General features: G+C 44.3%; 1 protein-coding gene across 1 annotated transcript; it reads right to left on the bottom strand.

Annotated features, from left to right (window-relative positions):
- Positions 1–6083: 6083 nt before the first annotated feature.
- On the bottom strand, positions 6084–17751 carry Armt1 (acidic residue methyltransferase 1). Its single transcript, XM_048354297.1, has 5 exons — positions 17660–17751; positions 16490–16595; positions 12159–12403; positions 9418–9583; positions 6084–7527 (listed from the first exon to the last, which is right to left on the bottom strand). The coding sequence occupies exons 1-5, from the start codon at positions 17698–17700 to the stop codon at positions 6760–6762; spliced, it is 1326 nt and encodes a 441-aa protein (XP_048210254.1). The 5' UTR covers positions 17701–17751; the 3' UTR covers positions 6084–6759.
- Between the last annotated feature and the right edge of the window lie 277 nt (positions 17752–18028).

Below are 18028 nucleotides of genomic sequence, written 5' to 3'. Positions count from 1 at the left end.
CTCAGTATTTAAGAATATTTTTTAAGGAACTCGGAATGTAACTTAGTGGTAGAGTGCTTGTGTAGCATGCATAAAGCCCTGGGTTCCATTCCTCAGAACCACATAAACAGTAGGGAAAAAAAAGTTGGAAGTGGTGCTGTGACTCAAGTGGTAGAGGGTAGAGTGCTAGCCTTGTGCAAAAGAAGCTCAGGGCCTGAGTTCAAGCCCCAGGACTGGCAAGAAAAACACAAAGAGAATACTTTTTTTTTTTTTTAAGCATTTGCTTTTGGAAGAAGAGATTTTAGATGAGAGTTGAAAGCAATAAAGATGAAACTCACCTCTGAGAACTTAGCAATCAAGTGGTCTCTCTGGTTAAACCAAAGCAAAGATATGCGCCAGTGCCACATAAAGACATGCTTTATACTTACAAAACGATACGCTGTAAACCAACTGTACAACTCAGAGGCGTGGGAGGGACCTGGGGAGGGGAGTTGGGGGAGAAAAATGAGGGAGGAGGTAACAAGTTTGGTAGGAAATGTATTCACTGCCTTACATATGAAACTAACTCCTCTGTGCATCACTTTAAATAAATAATAAAAAAAATAAAAATTGATGCAATAGAAAAAAAAATGTGCTTTGTCCCAAACCAAGGCAAGACACTAACTCATCTAACTAACCTAATGTCATCATATATAAAAAACTATCATGGGCTGGGGATATGGCCTAGTGGCAAGAGTGCTTGCCTTGTATACGTGAGGCCCTGGGTTCAATTCCCCAGCACCACATATACAGAAAATGGCCAGAAGTGGCGCTGTGGCTCAAGTGGCAGAGTGCTAGCCTTGAGCAAAAAGAAGCCAGGGACAGTGCTCAGGCCCTGAGTCCAAACCCCAGGACTGGCCAAAAAAAAAAAAAAAACTATCATCACAAGGGACTATTATCACGATATCATATATAAATAAAGTCTATCATCACAGTCCTAAAATATGGCAGGTGCAAGAAGAAGAGATAAAGGACCTCAATTGATAATGTCTACCTCAGTCTTATCCTTGTGATAGTTTTAAATCTCATCAAAAGTGTTAAATATCAGAGGGATTTTGTTGTGTTTTTGTGATGGTACTGGTGCTTGAACCATTTCTCACACTCTTGCTTGCTTTGGCTTTTTTTTTTTTTTTTGGTACTCTTCCTCTTGAACCACAGCCCTATTTCTAGCATTTTTTCCCCTGCCAGTCGTGGGGCTTGAACTCAGGGCCTGGGCTCTGTCCCTTTTGCTCAAGGCTAGCATGCTACCACTTTGAGCCACAGCTCCACTTTTGATTTTCTGGTAGTTAAATGGAGATAAGAGTGTCACTGACTGGTAGGTGCTGGTGGCTCACACCTGTAATCCTAGCTACTCAGGAGGCTGAGATCTGAGGACCGTAGTTCAAAGCCAGCCCTAGAGAACGTGCCCCTTCTCTGGATGTGCCCAGAAGTGGAAAGAGCTGGGTCACACAGTGCAAGGTCAACATTACACACACTTGCTGGACATTAGAGTTCTCTGAGACAGCAATGAAAAGTGAAGATGCCACAAATTGAAGGCTTCAAAATGATGTATAGGGGTGAGGGCATGACTCAACAGCTGGAGTACTTACGTAGCATGAGAGAAGCCCTAGGTTCAATCCTCAGTACTGCCCAAACAAGGTAATAACTTGTGTGAAAATCACATTTAAAAAGCAAACAGTCATTTGCTGATGGCTCACACCTGTAATCCTAGCGTCTCAGAAGCCAGAGATCTGAGGATCTCCGTTTGAAGCCAGCCAGAGCAGGCAAGCCCATGAGACTCTTATCTCCAGCTAACCACCCAAACACAGGAAGTGGGGCTTTGGCTCAAGTGGTAGAGTGGTAGGCTTGAGCAAAACTATCCCAGTGATAAGACAGTGCCCAGGCCCTGAATTCAAGACCCAGGAGCAGCACACAAACACAAAAATAGATTTGTTAATCTTTAACAAAAACAAACACAGCTTCTTAATTAAACAAAATCTCCCAGCTTCTTCTGGGTCTTTAAAATGTCTTATTTGGGGCTGGGAATGTGGCCTAGTGGCAAGAGAGCTTGCCTCGCATACATGAAGCCCTGGGTTCAATTCCCCAGCACCACATATACAGAAAACGGCCAGAGGTGGCACTGTGGCTCCAGTGACAGAGTGCTAGCCTTGAGCAAAAGCAGCTCCGGGACAGTGCCCAGGCCCTGAGCCCAAGCCTCAGGACTGGCAAAATAAAATAAAATGTCTCTTTTTGGGAAAGCTTACAGTTGGGGTCACGGGAAGTGCAGGATTTTCCTGCCCCCATTTTAGACATGGTTTGGATTTCTTTTAAAAATGTGCCAACTTTCTTTCAAAAGCCAACTACAATGCTTGTTTTTGAAAATTGAGAGGGAAAACTGCACCTTATGTGAACTGTTTTGGTTTGTCTCTGTTGATTTGAGGTTCCAGCTGAGGTTTTTACAAAAGTTTTCCAAAACATTTTGATGATTTCTCTGATTTGGATCAGGTTCAATTTAATTACCAATTGTGGTTGTAGGCAAATACATACATACATCTATTCCTCAGAAATATCAGAATCATTCATTCATGTAATTTGGGGAAAGAGGTTTTATCTTCTACTGAGTCATATATTTAATCTCAATTAAAATCTATTCATAAGCTTTCGTTACTGCCTATAAATTTAGTCTATAAAATTTTCTATTAGAGCTGGGAATGTGGCTCAGCGGTAGAGTGCTTGCCTAGCATGCATGAAGCCCTGGGTTCCATTCTTTAGCACCACATAAACAGAAAAAGCCGGAAGTGGCACTGTGGCTCAAGTGGTAGAGCACCAGCTTTGAGCAAAAGAACCTCAGGGACAGTGTCCAGGCCCTGAGTTCAAGCCCCAGGACTGACAAAAAAAAAATTCCTCTTGTAAAAGACAAAGCAGCAAGAAAAGGGAAACTTGGCAATCAATCAGTTAACCGTTCTGCATTTGTATGTGTTGCAAGGGGGCTCAAACTAAAGGCCTTATGCTCTCACTTATTTTGTTTCTGCTCAAGGCTGGCACTCTACCACCTGAGCCACTTCTCCACTTCCAGCTTTTTGCTGGTGATAAAGAGTCTCACCAACTTTGCTGCCCCGGATGACTTTGAAAATCCTCGTATCTCAGCCTGTAGCTAGGGATCAGACTTCAGATCTCAGCCAGAGTAGCTAGGATTAAGGGTGTGAAGGCACAAGCCACCAGGGCCCATTTCAGCAAATCATTTTTTATTGTTATTATAATGGCGATGTACCAAGGGGCTAGTTACATAAGTCAAGTAATGAGTCCATTTCTTTCTGGACAATGTTATCCCTTCCCTCACTCCCAGAGCAAATCACTTTTTAAAGAAGTCAATGTCATGGCCTTTCCAGAGTCACTTAAGATAGTTTCTAAGGTTTAATCATTGCATATAAAACCAGGAGCATCTACTGATTTTTTTAACTGTATTTTTTTTTTGTCTTTTCTTTTTTGGTACTGGGGATTGAACCCAGGACGTTGCACTTGCTAGGCAAGCGCTTTGCCACTGAGCTACATCCCAGCCCATACTGATTTTTTTAAATCTCTTTGGAGATATTAGCCTGCTCAATACAAAACTGAACAGAAAGAGCCATGAGTTAGATAGACGAGAAGAGGTATGTAACTCTGTCCTCAAGAGTTTGAAGAATGAGGAGAAACAGTAAGACTTACAGAAGAAAAATAACAAAACTCCCATAATGAAGTCACAGACCAATGTTGCGAAGTTGCTACATATTACAAACCAAGCATAGATGGGTTAAAATAGAAGCAGTTTTATGTGCTGGCAAGATTTGCAAGTCAGACACAAGGCTCAGCTAAAAAGAGCCAGTCAATAAGGAATGGGCGCTAGGCTTTTCCCAGCCCAGAGGAAGGGGAGGTGCGGCCTTAGCATTCTTTAAGGGAGATAAATTGGATTGAGGCACGTTTTGGCACAAACCAAGATGGCCATAAATTTTCTAAGTCCTTTGGAATGTCCAGGTCAAGAGGCAAACTGGCCAATCTGGTATGTCTCAAACTTTGCAAGGTATTGTTAGATTCCAGAAAACTGTTCTCTTTTGTGGACTCAATTCCTGACAAAATGTCTGTGTGACGATTTAGCCCTATTTAAAAGAAATCACTAAGATTCAAAAAAGGACTTTTGCTCTTTTTTTTAATCATATTGTAGCCATTTTCATTTTTGTGTTATCAGTAATAGCTGGAGTGATACAAGTATTTGATGACAAGTCGGAAAAGACGTCACTGGGGAAGCGACCCTTACCAAAGTCTGAAAGAACAAGAAAGGAGTTCTCCTTAGTCCTAGCCTGGTAAGCCTCCAGCAGCCATTTGGTGCTCACTGTGCAGAAAGCTCTACACGGATGCTTAGCCCCGTGAGGTTCCGACACCAAAGGTGCCTGACCAGCCCCGAGGCACACACAAATCCAGGGCTCAGACGCAGGTTTTCCAGTTTTCATACCACACAGTGGGCAGAGGCTAATTTGCTACTCACAAAACGTGGTGAGCGGTGACCTCCAAGTCTGACCTTGGGTATGGGGGCAGAGGACATCATTACCAGGCTTGCTCCTCCTACCCCCCCCCCCCAAAATCCTGTCATTCATTATGTGTGATCTCATCTCTCTCCCCACCCACTGCAAGGTGTGTGTGTGTGTGTGTGTGTGTGTGTGTGTGAGAGAGAGAGAGAGAGAGAGACAGAGACAGAGACAGAGACAGAGACAGAGAGACAGAGAGAAGGAATACTGAGGCTTAAACTCAGAGCCTGGGTGCTCTTAGCTTTTTTGATTTAAGGCTGGCACTGTACCCCACATGAATCACAGCTCCATTTCCAACTTTTTCTTAGTTAATTGGAAATAAGACTCAAGACTTTTCTGCCTGGGCTGCACCTCTGATCCTCAACCTCCTGAGTTTCTAGGGTTTCAGGCGTGAGCCACCAGTGCCAGGCTTCACTTCGATCCTGATTCCAGAGGAATCTGAGACCCCAAGGGCCCTCCATGTTTGTGGATTTGCTTCTCCTCAAGCCCTCAGAGGGTGCGGTTTGCTGGCTGATGTTCATTACTTTATCCCCAACCCTGAAAACCGCCTTGCACAGGATTGGGGGAGGAAGGGGAGAGGCCTAAGGTTGTAGTTTCAATGGCTTCACCTGCCTAGCAAACATGAAGCCCAGTTCGAATCCTAGTACTGCCAAAAAGAGCTGCTATGATAAGCATTTACTCAATATTGACAGTTCACAGCTTACAAATGGAAAACAAATGCTTTCCTGAGAAATTGTGTGGCTTCATACAATTTTTTTCCACAGTCCCTGAACTTGGATCCTGGGCACTGTCCCTAAGCTACTTTAGCTCAAGGACAGTTACTCTAGCACCTGAGCTATAGTACCACTTCTGGCTTTCCTGATTAATTGGAAATAAAGAGTCCTAAAGACTTTTCTACCTGAACTGGCTTCAAACCAAGATCCTCAGATCTCAGCCTCCTGAGTACCTAGATTACAGATGTGAAACACCAGTGCCCAGCTTTTTTGTTGTTGGTGTTGGTCCTGGGGCTTGAACTCAGGGCCTGGGAGCTATCCCTGAGCTTCCTTTTACTCAAGGATAGTGTTCTACCACTTTGAGCCACAGATTCACTTCTGGTTTTCTAGGGATTAACTGAAGACTAAGAATCTCATGGACTTTCCTGCCCTGGCTGGCTTTTAACCATGATCTGGGATCCTCAGATCTCAGCCTCCTGAGTAGCTCGGATTATAGGCAATAGCCACCAGTGGCCAGCCATTATGAATTTTGTTATCATATTAAATCCCATTTTTAGTTTTCCTCTCTTGGTTTTTCCCTTTTGGAGAAAAATAAAAACAGTGAGACTTTTCAGTACAACTCATTTTATTATTCCAGTGCAAGAAAACATTTCCAATTTCAGTTTCAAAACAAACTGACATGAATTTTTAGTTTTTGCTATCTGTGGTTATGACCAATAAAACGTGTGTTAAAAATGAATTTCTTGTTGGTAGTATATAAATTCAATGCATAAGAACCCTTCCTATCTAAAATATTTTTCTTAAGCTGAAACTAAAAGTTTGTTCATTTAAAATGCTTAGTGGCAAAAATCACCTCAGGTGATAACAGCTACCATACATAGGATGTGCTTCTTCAAATGCTACTTGTTTCACTGTTCAATTTTGTGCTTCCTTGCATCCATTTTTCAGGCCAATCAACATACAAACACATGCAATAAAGCAGGCTACTGAAATGAGTGGTTCAAGGATAACAGGAGTTGTAATTCACTTATGAGGTAAGTTTCACTCATACATGTTCAAGCATCACAGTTGTAAAAAAAAAGCCTCTTTTTAGAAAGAGCCACTAAAATGTCTGTTTTCACTGAGTAGTTGTTGTTCTAGGAACTGAACATTAGGTTAAATTAAATTCCATAGTCCCTAGAATATTAAATACATGCCGTATGCTAAGAAAATGAAATCAAGCAAAGTTAACTTATAAAAGATAATTTGCTTATATTTTGCTTTTTGCCCAAATCAAAGTTTTTTTTAAAGCCATTGGAAACTGTGGGTTTACCTTGTGATACTGTCTGATAGTCCAGCATTAAATGGAAATACCAGCCGGTATCTTAAAATCCTCCATTCCCACAGCGGTGCAGTGAGGCCGTGGTCACCCGTGGGCAGCCAGTAATCAAGGGCTGCTGTCCGGCCCGGTAGCAAAGACCTTTCTACACAGCTGGTGCTCCTGCTCGGAGTCAAACTGGCCCATCAAACTGGAATATGCCGTACTTGCCAGTGGTCAGCCAGCCGGGGTCGGAAGCCGTCAGCTGCTCCGCGAGCCCAGGCGGCAGACCCACCTGAACCTCCGCCTTGAGCGTTCTTATGCTGCACAGAGGTGCGGGATGGAAGCCGTTCAGAGCCTCGTGGAATGGAACAGTAAACTCCCATTTCCTGTCACCTGCCAGCTTCCTATAATTCAAGTCGCCCTTGAATAGAATCAAGCGTGCCTTCTGGAGTTCGGCATGTAAGTCAGGGGCGACCTGGGACATGGCACAGTAGGCATGAGGCAGAGTCCAAAACACGTGATCCTGGTAAACCCATCTTCCCACTTGCACATGCTTTTCCCAGTCAACCCCACACTTGGCCATGTGCTTGTGATTACTGCGTTTCACTTGTTCCAACACCCAGGTAAAGTCACGTAGAGTCGTATCGGAAACAAACCATGGAATCATTTTTCCATGAAAATGGATCTCAGTAGCCAATTCAGAGGACAACAAGAAGTCGGCTAATACCAAGTCTGTAATAAGTTCAAACCCAGAATTATCTAGAACAAAATCTACTCTAACTACGGGTGTTTCTGCTCTTCTTTCTCTGAATTTACTAAGCAATGACCAGAGATGCTCCAAATCATTTACTAAGATGAAAGCTTTCAAGTCTTCCAAAGAAGCCAGTATGTCGGTCTTCTGAGAACTGCTTTCTCCCCCAGATAGAGACAAGTCACACTTATTTCCCCAGAGTGAAATCTGAAAAAGAAAAATACAGAAAGTCATCCTTCTTTCATATAACCAACAAAAAATAGGTAGGTTAGCGGGTGGCTCGAATCTGCAATCCTAGCTACTCAGGCAGCTGAGGTCTGTCAGCCTGAGCAGGAAAGTTTAGGAAACTCCTATCTCCAGTTAACCACCAAAAAGCCAGAAGGGGAGCTGTGCCTCAAGTGGAAGAGCACTGGCCTTCAGCTAAAAAGCGTAGGGACAGTTCCCAGGCCCTGCATTCAAGCCCCAGGACACACACACACACACACACACACACACACACACACACACACACACACACACACACCTGGCCTTCAGCTAAAAAGCGTAGGGACACACACACACACACACACACACACACACACACACACACACACCTGGCCTTCAGCTAAAAAGCGTAGGGACAGTTCCCAGGCCCTGCATTCAAGCCCCAGGACGGACACACACACACACACACACACACACACACACACACACACACACTAATAATGTCCAAGACCACACTTCCCTGAGGTCTGCTGAAGAATCACGTTCTCTGCTGGTCTCCTGTACATCTCCTTCATACCACCTTCTACTTTGCAATTATACCATTACTTAACTGTCTGTATTCCCTCACAGTTCCATAACAAGAGTTGGACTGTTTTTTCCGACATTCTATATCCACAGAAATGTTTGACAGTTTGTTTACAAATGTCTGTGTGGTAGAAAAAGAAATCGATTTTCCTCCAAACCACATTTTCAAGCTTCCCTTGGGATGCTAAGCTTTAGTTCTCAGTGGGCAACAAGAGAAAGCAACGCTGACCTTTGTTATGTAAGAGATAATTATTGAAGGTCTGTCGTCAAAGCTAGATATCTGACCAGACCCTGAGTTCATGGTGGCAACCGGAAAGTCTGCACACCTGGAAGTCTCTAAGCAAAAAGGAGGTCAGGGAGAGGACAACCCACAAGGGAAAATAAAGACAATAACACTGTAAGGAAATCACAGCTTAAACTGGGAAGGGAAACAGAAAGGTACGTTATTAAAAAAAAAAAAAAGTGAAGCTTAGGCAACATCCAAGAAGATTGTGCATCCCAGAGCAGGCAGCCAGCGAGGGCTGGGGAGGGCCTGTGCGCTAAGAGAATAAAACACTGCTTGCAACTGCTCTGGGCATGCCTGCCCGCCATGCCCGGGACCATGAGAGCGCCACTAACCATTAAAGACTCACCCAAGTCTCACTTTCACTGCCCTTCGTGTCTCCCTGTCAATTCTTTGCACTTCCACAGGTGAGTGTGTTTCTCGCATTTCTGTGGGTGCAGAGTGTGGGGGAGCTTGCCAAGTACAATGAAAGAAGACATGCCGGCACTCATTCTTTCTTTCTTCAGTCTGAGACCGGGACTTAAACTCAGTACCTGATGCTTTTGCTCACAGGCTAGTGCTCCACCAACTGAGCCACAACTCCAACCCCTGGTTCTTTCTTTTCACAATGTATTTCAGTTACAGGACAAACATATATTCAAACACTATTCCTGAAAGAATGGGCTAGCTAGGTATAAAGAGCTGCCATGTTCAGAGAGGGGCAACATAAAAATAAATTTGAGAAACTAGTATTAAAAAACTACGAATGATGGGGCTGGGAATATGGCCTAGTGGCAAGAGTGCTTGCCTCCTACACATGAAGCTCTTGGTTTGATTCCCCAGCACCACATATATGGAAAACGGCCAGAAGGGGCGCTGTGGCTCAGGGACAGTGCTCAGGCCCTGAGTCCAAGGCCCAGGACTGGCAAAAAACAAAACAAAACAAAAAAACTACGAATGTAATGCATACACCACGAATCTGTAAGTCAGTAGTGTAAACCAGTATTTACTAGCATTTAAAAACATTCAGATGATCTGATCTTTACCTGTAGAAGTTTAAAAAATTCATTTTTCAGCTGATTTTTATCCAGGTCTTCCATAGAGCTTGTCAGCTGTTGCAAGTGAGTACATAAAGTGATGGCAGACTCCTGGGACTCGAAGAAGTTTTGGTCTTTGGATTCTCTAAACACATCAAAGTCATCAATCGGTGGGCTAAAGTAGGAGAAAGGCATAGGTGGACATTTATAAAAATCCTCCTGTCACTTACTTCGTCCCTCCTTCTCTTCCCTCCTCCTTCCCTTCCTTTTACGTTCAGTACTGCCACTCTTTAAGAGGAAAGAGAATACCATCTCATCTCAGTTATCAAATTACACAAAAATAACTCCCCAAGCTCATTTCCATAGACTGTCAAAGGCTCCCAAGTTAGACATTTTATGAGAAGTAGTAACTAATTATGGTGACCATGTCTTTAATTATCCAGCAGAGATTCCAGGAGAATCTAAAAGGAGAAAGCTTTAAAAAAAATTAAGATAGGGGCTGGGGATATAGCCTAGTGGCAAGAGTGCCTGCCTCGGATACCCGAGGCCCTAGGTTCGATTCCCCAGCACCACATATACAGAAAACGGCCAGAAGCGGCGCTGTGGCTCAAGTGGCAGAGTGCTAGCCTTGAGCAAAAAAGAAGCCAGGCACAGTGCTCAGGCCCTGAGTCCAAGGCCCAGGACTGGCCCCAAAAAAAAAAAAAAATTAAGATAACTGCTTTAGTTCAATAAATATCTACGTGACAGGAATCCTGGCAAATATATGGATGTAAACAGAACATCTGAATACAAGACAGTAACTGCCAAGGAGTCCCATGCAGAGAATTATGGAAACAGACTGAATACTTGATCTAAGTCAGACTTCTACCCTTTTAAATTTTAGCAGAATGACTAAGTTTTATTATTTTTGTATTGACTTTTTGGGGGTCAAATTCTATTCGCAGGCTAATTTTTAGTAAGGATGAGGTTTGTGCTTTGACTACATCTTCAAGAGATGAGAGAAAAAATAAGAGACCATAAATACTATTAAAATAGCCTTTGCAGAACTGACTAGGATGACCTTCTGATACCTGATGTTCTAAATTAGATCACCAGTTTCATGAGCCGCATGTTTGGATAATGACCACCTTAGCGGATGTGATGGGGCTGACTTTGTGGCACCACATACCAGCATCTACGCCGCACATGTAGGAGCCTCCTCTGGGCCCCGTCACCGGGGGCTTTTTATTTATTTGTTTTTTTTTATTCCAAGGATGCTGCCATTGCCCAAAGCACTTTTGCAATTTCCCCTTTGGAATTTTCCTCAGCACCTGTGGCACATTATCAAAATGTCCTGTCACTACACATCTTCATAGTTCACTTTTAAAAACAGCCAAAAGTCAACTCAGAGAAATTTCAGTGCAATAAAATACATCATCACACCGAATAAAAACTTTTTGGGGGGATATAAAATGAGTAATGACTCAAAAATAGCAAAACCAATTTGGTTTTTGTTTGTTGGTCTGTTTTGTCTTATTTCTTTTTGAGGCTTATAAACTAACTCTAAAGAAATTCCAGAGGACTCAAAGGAATTGTTGGCAAGGACAGCAGTGCTGAAATGAGTCAGTCTCTCAAGGGAGCAGGGGTCAAGTTCAGGGAGCAGCCAAGCGCTGGGACCCAGTCAGGATCTCCACTGGGTTTTGAAGGCCCTACAGACTAAGGATGGTTTTTCCATTTCTGAACAGCTACAAAGTAAAAGAAAAAGTGTTTTGTGACACATAAAATTTCAAATTTTTTGTGTCTATCAATGAAATTTTACTGAAACACAGCCATGCTTTCATTTGCATATCCTGTGGTTAATTTTGAGAAGGAAGTAAAAGACCAGCCTAGGGTCGTGAAATGTCGCTGAGAAAGGTTTCTGAGTAGTACTCAGCTCCTGAAGATTAATGATAGGCTTCACTCCAGCCTACGATGGGTCAACATATCCATTTAAAACAACAGATTCTGTCTTGCTCTAGAAGTGAATCCTTCCTAAGAGTCCTAAATAAATTCATACTCTACGGGCCACCTGATATCTACTGCAGGCCTGTGGATGACAACTGCCAAGAATCTTATTAACTTAATAGCACTGGTAGAAAAGTCCAACAGTGCTATTAGTATTTGCTGAACTCAAATGGATTCAAGCTTCCACTTGTTTCTGTTCACACCTACCCTTTTACAACTTCAAAAGAGTCTAAGTGGCTGGGCATAGGATTCTATGCCTGTCATCCTAACTACTCAGGAGGCTGGGATCTGAGGCTCATGATTCAAAGCCAGCCTGGACAGAAAACTCCATGAGACTATGTGTATCTTATTAGGCTTAAATACTGAGTTTTCTTTTTTTGCCAGTCCTGGGGCTTAAACTCAGTGCCTGAGCACTGTCCCTGGCTTCCTTTTTGCTCAAGGCTAGCACTCTGCCACTTGAGCCACAGCGCCACCTCTGGCCATTTTCTGTATATGTGGTGCTGAGGAATGGAACCCAGGGCTTCAAGCATGCTAGGCAAGCGCTCTACCGCTAGGCCACATTACCACCCCCGATTTTGCTTTTTTTTTTAAGACAGGGTTCTTGCTGAAAAGCCCACACCAGCCTTGACCTCAACTCATAGCCCAGGTGCTGCATCTGGGCCCTGAATTTAAGCCTCACAAGTGACACACACACACACACACACACACACACACACAAACCAAAACACGTGATCTAAACCTTTGCTATCTGGTGAAGAAGCATTTACCTCTGGATAATGGCTTCATGAATTCTGCGATACATGTAGCATTCTACATACAACCATGGTGACTGAAACCAACTTGGTTTCCCATCACTTCCACTCAGAAGGCTTTCCTGATACTTCAGGTACTGATTCCACATGTCAGTATCGGCCCAACTGTAAACCAAGGGGATGATGGGCTTATCTGTCTGCAGTTCATTCCGTAACTTAGAAAGAAGAGAAATGGCTTTCTTTTCCGCTTCCATGCCAACCTATGACAATGAAAAACAAAGCAAAGGATTGTGTTTGTGTGCATATTCCTCTGGGATAATATATTGTTATAGACCTAACCTAAATTTAGGAAGGATAAAAGAAATGCCATATTACAAACCTGCATTTGTTTGCCATAAACCCTTATAGACATTTTCAGTGAAAACACACAGATCTCTCAGTAACATGCCCTTTCTTCCCTGTTTTCTTTTTTCTAAGTGCTGGTCTTTATCATTTTGGGGAGAGGAAAGGGAAGGGATGGAAAGGAGGAGAAAGGGGAGAGAAGAGGAAGGGAGGGGAGGCATTTGTGGCAAGGCATAGGTGGCTCCCATCTCTAATCCTAGTTACTCAGAGATTGATATTTGAGGATGGTGGTTTGGAGCTAGCCCAGGTAGACAAATCTGTGAGACTCTATCTCCAATTAACCAGCAATTGAAGCTGGAATTGAAGGTATGACTCCAGTGAGAGTCAGCCAGGAGCAGAAAAATCTAATCAAGAGTGAGAAGCCCTGAGTTCAAGCCTCGGTACACACACACACACACACACACACACACACACACACACACAGAGAGAGAGAGAGAGAGAGAGAGAGAGAGAGAGAGAGAGAGAGAGAGAGAGAGAGAAAAACTCACAAATAAAGTACAAGCCTATAATCCTAGCACTGGGGAGGCTGAGGCAGCATGATCTTGAGATCAAGGCCAACCTGGGCTACAACCTGGGCTAGCCTGGGCTTTTCAACAAGACCCTGTCTTTAAAAACAAACAATATCAATATTGAAGTCTAATAAGATACCCATAACACAAAACATAGGAAATAATTTCCAAGCCCAGCTGAGTATTTTTATAAGATTGTAACCACGTTGATATTCAAGGAATTTGGCTCCTACTATGTTTCAATAGAAACATTTCTCAATCTCCATACCCCAAAGCTCTATCCTTTTTTGTTTTCACTAGTAGAATCTATTATCTATTTTGCTGTTAGAAGGAAAAGCTGAAGTTCAGAAATAGAAGAGTTTATAAAAATTAAAACTTTGGGGAACTTAAGAGGAACTCCCCCTCTTCCGGTTCTCTACCCTAAATCCTTTCACTTCAACTTCCATTTAGCAATAAACTCCAACTGAGATTTTCGTAGGGTAGTAAGCACCCTTTTCTTAAAAGAGGTAGGGTGGGACATGCCTATAGTCCTACCAGTTGCAGGCTGAGGCAGAGGTATTGTAAATTTGAGGCCCGTCTGGATTAAAGAGTTCCTAAGAACTAATATTTGTGTGGATGCCAGTGTATCGCTAAACATTTACTGAACCCCATGTGCACTGGACACTGTGCCTTGGGCCAGACAGGGATGGTTGACGCCGGGCCCCATCTCCAAAGGTCTCATATCTGACCAAGCAGTTATCCAAGGATCTGGGCCTTTGACTACTGAGATGGGAGGGCAGAAAACTGTAGCATCCCAGGTTTGAGAACAAGTGTGGTCTTGATGTAGCTGGGGGTTCAGGGAGCTTGGAAAGCACATGGGCCCGAGGAGAGAGGTCACAGAAAAAGAGAGCTCTATATGAGGAGAAGACAGAGGGCTAAACAGACTTTACTTATGCTTCCATTTTCCTAGGTCTTGGCCTAAGCGCAGAAGAGTGAAACAAAATAGGGCTAAGGGGACAATAGATTTCTTTCTCTTAGTCACCAAGGTCCTCTGACGTTTATGAGCACACAGCCCAAGTAGCAATATACTCCAGTCAAAAATAAATAAATTACCAAACTGTAGTAATATAGAGCCAAAACCTTGGCCAACCAACCCACATTTGGCTAATTGATATTTGAGTGTGAACATGTGCTACTATCAAAACAAAATCATATTGATGTGATCAACACTGGGAGAACATATCAGCAGAAAAGCCAGTGTCCAAGGCAAACTAGGGCTCAGCAATAAAGAACAATAAGCAGCTAGAAGAGGTGCTGCACACCTATAATCCTAGCTCTCAGAGGATCCTGAGTTCCAAGACAGGCTGAGCTACACAGTGAGGCTCTATGTCAAAAAAGAAAATAATAGGGATGGGAACATGACCTAATGGTAGAGTGCTTGCTTTGCATACATGAAGCCCTGGGTTCAGTTCCTCAGCACCACATATACAGAAAAGGCCAGAAGTGGCGCTGTGGCTTAAGTGGCAGAGTGCTAGCCTTGAACAAAAAAGAAGCCAGGGACAGTGTCCATTCCCTGAATTCAAGCAATGGCACAAAAAAAAAAAAAAGAAAAAAAGAAAAGAAAATAATAGGAGATTCTATATTGTGCTAGAATTCGTTTAGAAAGAAACGCAACGTTATATATCACATTGCCTGAGCACTGCCTTGTTTCATTTCAATTTGGCAACAAAACACCACCAAACATTTCTCTAAATCCTGGCTGTGAACTTTTTCAAGAAAATATATGGTGTATACATGATCTTTCACTCTATTATATAATCCAAAGATTTTAATTTTTTTTTGGCCAGTCCTGGGGCTTGAACTCAGGGCCTGGTCTGTGTCCCTGAGCTTCTCTGTGCTCAAGGCTAGCACTCTGCCATTTTGAGCCACAAAACCACTTCTGGCTTTTTCTGAGTAGTTTATTGGAGATAAGAGTCTTGTGGACTTTCCTGCCCTGGGTGGCTTTGAACCATGATCCTCAGATCTCAGTTTCCTGAGTAGCTAGAATTACAGGTGTGAGTCACTGGAGCCTGGCAATCCAAAGATTTCTATTGCAACTTGGAATCTGGAAGTGTCAACTGGTAGAACTTGTCCCAGGACAAGCCCCTGAGTTCAAATCCCAGGACTGCTAAAATAAAAAAAAAATAAAAAAAAACAAAAGGTGGGGCAAGGGAAGCTGACTGCAATCCTAGCTACTCAGAAGGGTGAGATCTGAGGATTGAGGTTCAAGGGGCAGACAAATCTGCGAGTCTAGTTAACCAGCAAGAAAAGTGGAGGTGTTGCTCAAGTGGTAGAACGCCAGTGTTGAGCAAAAAAAGCTGAGAGTACCCAGGATCTGAGTTCAAGCCCTAGTACTGGCACATGTGTACAATGGCATACCCCTCCACATACAAACACTGATTCCTATTGGACTTGAACTTTTCAAGGCCTCTATCACCAATAACTTAGTAATTTAGAATTTCCTTCATTAATTAAATTAAGTAGAACTGCACCTAAATAAGGTAAATTTCAAGTCTTTCTTTGCTCTAAACACTAATGAATGTTTTACTTCACCAATTACAAATGTGTCAGCCAATCATGCTGCCTTTACTTTGAGCTCCACATAGTAGTCTGAACTTCTGGGCCACCAGACTTCAAATTAGTAGTATAAATATTGTAATTCAACTGTGTTTGAAACCACAAAAGCTGTTCTAAGAAAGGCACTGGGGTGCCAGTGGCTCACACTGGTAATCCTAACTATTCAGGAGGCTGAGATCTGATGATTGAGGTTCAAAGCCAGGCAGGGCAGGAAATACCATGAGACTCTTCTCTCCAGTTAAGCACCAGAATACCAGAAGTGGTGCTGTGGTTCAAAGTGGTAGAGCACTAGCCTTGAACTAAGGAACTCAGGGACAGCACCAGGCCCAGAGTTCAAGCCCACAACCAAAAAAAAAAAAAAAGTCAACTAGTCACTTGTCTGTTAGAAACGATGGTATGAGGTCTAAATAACTGACAGACTAGATTGTTAGAGCATAACTCTGTTTAGAACTGCAGATGAGGGGCTGGGGATATGGCCTAGTGGCAAGAGTGCTTGCCTCGTATACATGCGGCCCTGGGTTCGATTCCCCAGCACCACATATACAGAAAATGGCCAGAAGTGGCGCTGTGGCTCAAGTGGCAGAGTGCTATCCTTGAGCAAGAAGAAACCAGGGACAGTGCTCAGGCCCTGAGACCAAGCCCCAGGACTGGCCAAAAAAAAAACACAAAAAGAACTGCAGATGGCTGTTTTGCTATTGACAATCATGATTATAACTGAACATAGTACATTAAAGCCACATAAACATTTGGCTCATGTACCAACTTTTATATTGTACACGAGAGCTGAAACCTTCAGCACTATTATTCTGAGGAATTAACAAAATTAAACATAATTCTTACCTCTCCATGTTCCTCAAAAAATTCATTTTTATGTCGGTGCAATGTATCAATAGCCTTGGTTAAGATCTGTGGTATTCTGTCTTTAATTGTAAGATATGCAAATGATCTAGGAAAGAACCACATACAAATTACATTGCTTAGTAGCTTTGATACAAGAAGGTTGGCCAGCTTTTGGTTTCTGGAACATCTTATTTAACTTAAAATTTCCTTTCATGAAACCAAAGGGTAAATCAGTTGTGTCTACCACAACAGGAGGTAACATTGGAGAACTTCCTTAAGGTGTTCGTTGCAAACTAAGTAGTCTGGGTGGCCTGGGGGGGGGGGGGGATCACTTTCTCCCAAGTCTGTTTAAAGGTTCCCATCTTTCCCATTCTGCCCTTTTTCTTTACCAGAACCAGCTTTTTACTTAGGAGACATTACCACCACTCAGGCTTCAGTTTACTTCCTGTCCAAGGAGGGCCACTTTCTTCTACATGTTCCCTGCAGTATTCCGAAGGGCCGATTTCGAATACCAACTTGGCTGCTTCAACTTATGCAAACGGAAGCTATAAATAACTATGGACTGCGGCCAAAACGTCGTACCCTTTGAAGTCCCAAATCACGGTCCTCTCCCCCGGTCCCCAGCCTCCTTCCTCCTTCACGGGTGGAGCCCGGTGCACAACTTAGCTCCGATGGCACACTCCCCGAGTGGACGGTCTGGAGTTGTGGGGTAACTTTGGTGTCAATACCGTGTCCTCGTCCTGTGTGGTGTTAACTACTTCTGCTGACTCTCACTACCGTACAGGAGAGAGGAGGCTACGCTGACACCGGGGGTTCGCGTCCCAGGCATCTTCCGGGAGCCTAGCAACAACTACTCGTCGTCCTCTTTACCACCTGGGAGATGCTGGATTTAATCCGATCCGCGCGCCGGGAAGGGGGCTCGTCTCCACAGCAGCCAAGTTTCCAATTCCCAGACCCCCCCCCCCCCCCGGGCGCCGCCGGAACCCAGTGAGACCCGCGGACCGCGATGGGCGCCGCCCGCGCGCCGGCGGGTCGCGGGGCCGCCCCCCCCCCCCACGCAGGGACCGGGACTCGCCACCTCGGATGGGGCGGGCGCCGCTCGCCGCCTTCCAGTCCCCACAGCCAGGACTGGCTCCCCGCAAAAGTGGCCAAGAGAAAAGCGAGACGAACCCCACGTCCCGGGCCGAGAGAAAGTCCGGGAGCTCCGCCATCGCGTCCGGCGCCAACGCTCGGGTCGCGCGGGCCCCACGCGCCGCCGCGGTGCGGTGCCGTGCGGTGCGGTGCCGTGCGCCACGCCGCGAGGAGGAGCGTGCGGCTTTAAGGAACCTGCTTATTTTTTATTTTTTTTTGAATGAGGAAACTTTATTGGGCGCCTCGGCGAACAAGGTCTGGGCCCCGAGCGCCGGAGCCCTTCCGGGGACGCAGGCGGCGCCGAGGGCGGGGCGGGGCGGGGCGAGGAGGAAGAAACGCCGCGGGAGGTGAGCCGGGGAGCGGAAGAAGAAAGCGGACGGAAGGCGGAAGTAGACCCGGACCGGAGGA

The sequence above is a fragment of the Perognathus longimembris genome, chromosome 9, assembly GCF_023159225.1.
Source record: "Perognathus longimembris pacificus isolate PPM17 chromosome 9, ASM2315922v1, whole genome shotgun sequence".
NCBI classification, from domain to species: domain Eukaryota; kingdom Metazoa; phylum Chordata; class Mammalia; order Rodentia; family Heteromyidae; genus Perognathus; species Perognathus longimembris.
This window is presented reverse-complemented; position numbering and strand designations above follow the sequence as displayed.

Excerpts from the sequence above, each read along its gene's own strand:
- Armt1 (XM_048354297.1), bottom strand. The coding sequence starts at position 17,700 with ATGGCGGAGCTCCCGGACTTTCTCTCGGCCCGGGACGTGGG. Across the intron at positions 9,584-12,158 it reads CATGAAGCCATTATCCAGAG|CCCACCGATTGATGACTTTG; the intron begins GTAAATGCTTCT and ends CTCCTACTTTAG. Across the intron at positions 7,528-9,417 it reads AATTTTTTAAACTTCTACAG|ATTTCACTCTGGGGAAATAA; the intron begins GTAAAGATCAGA and ends TTTCTTTTTCAG.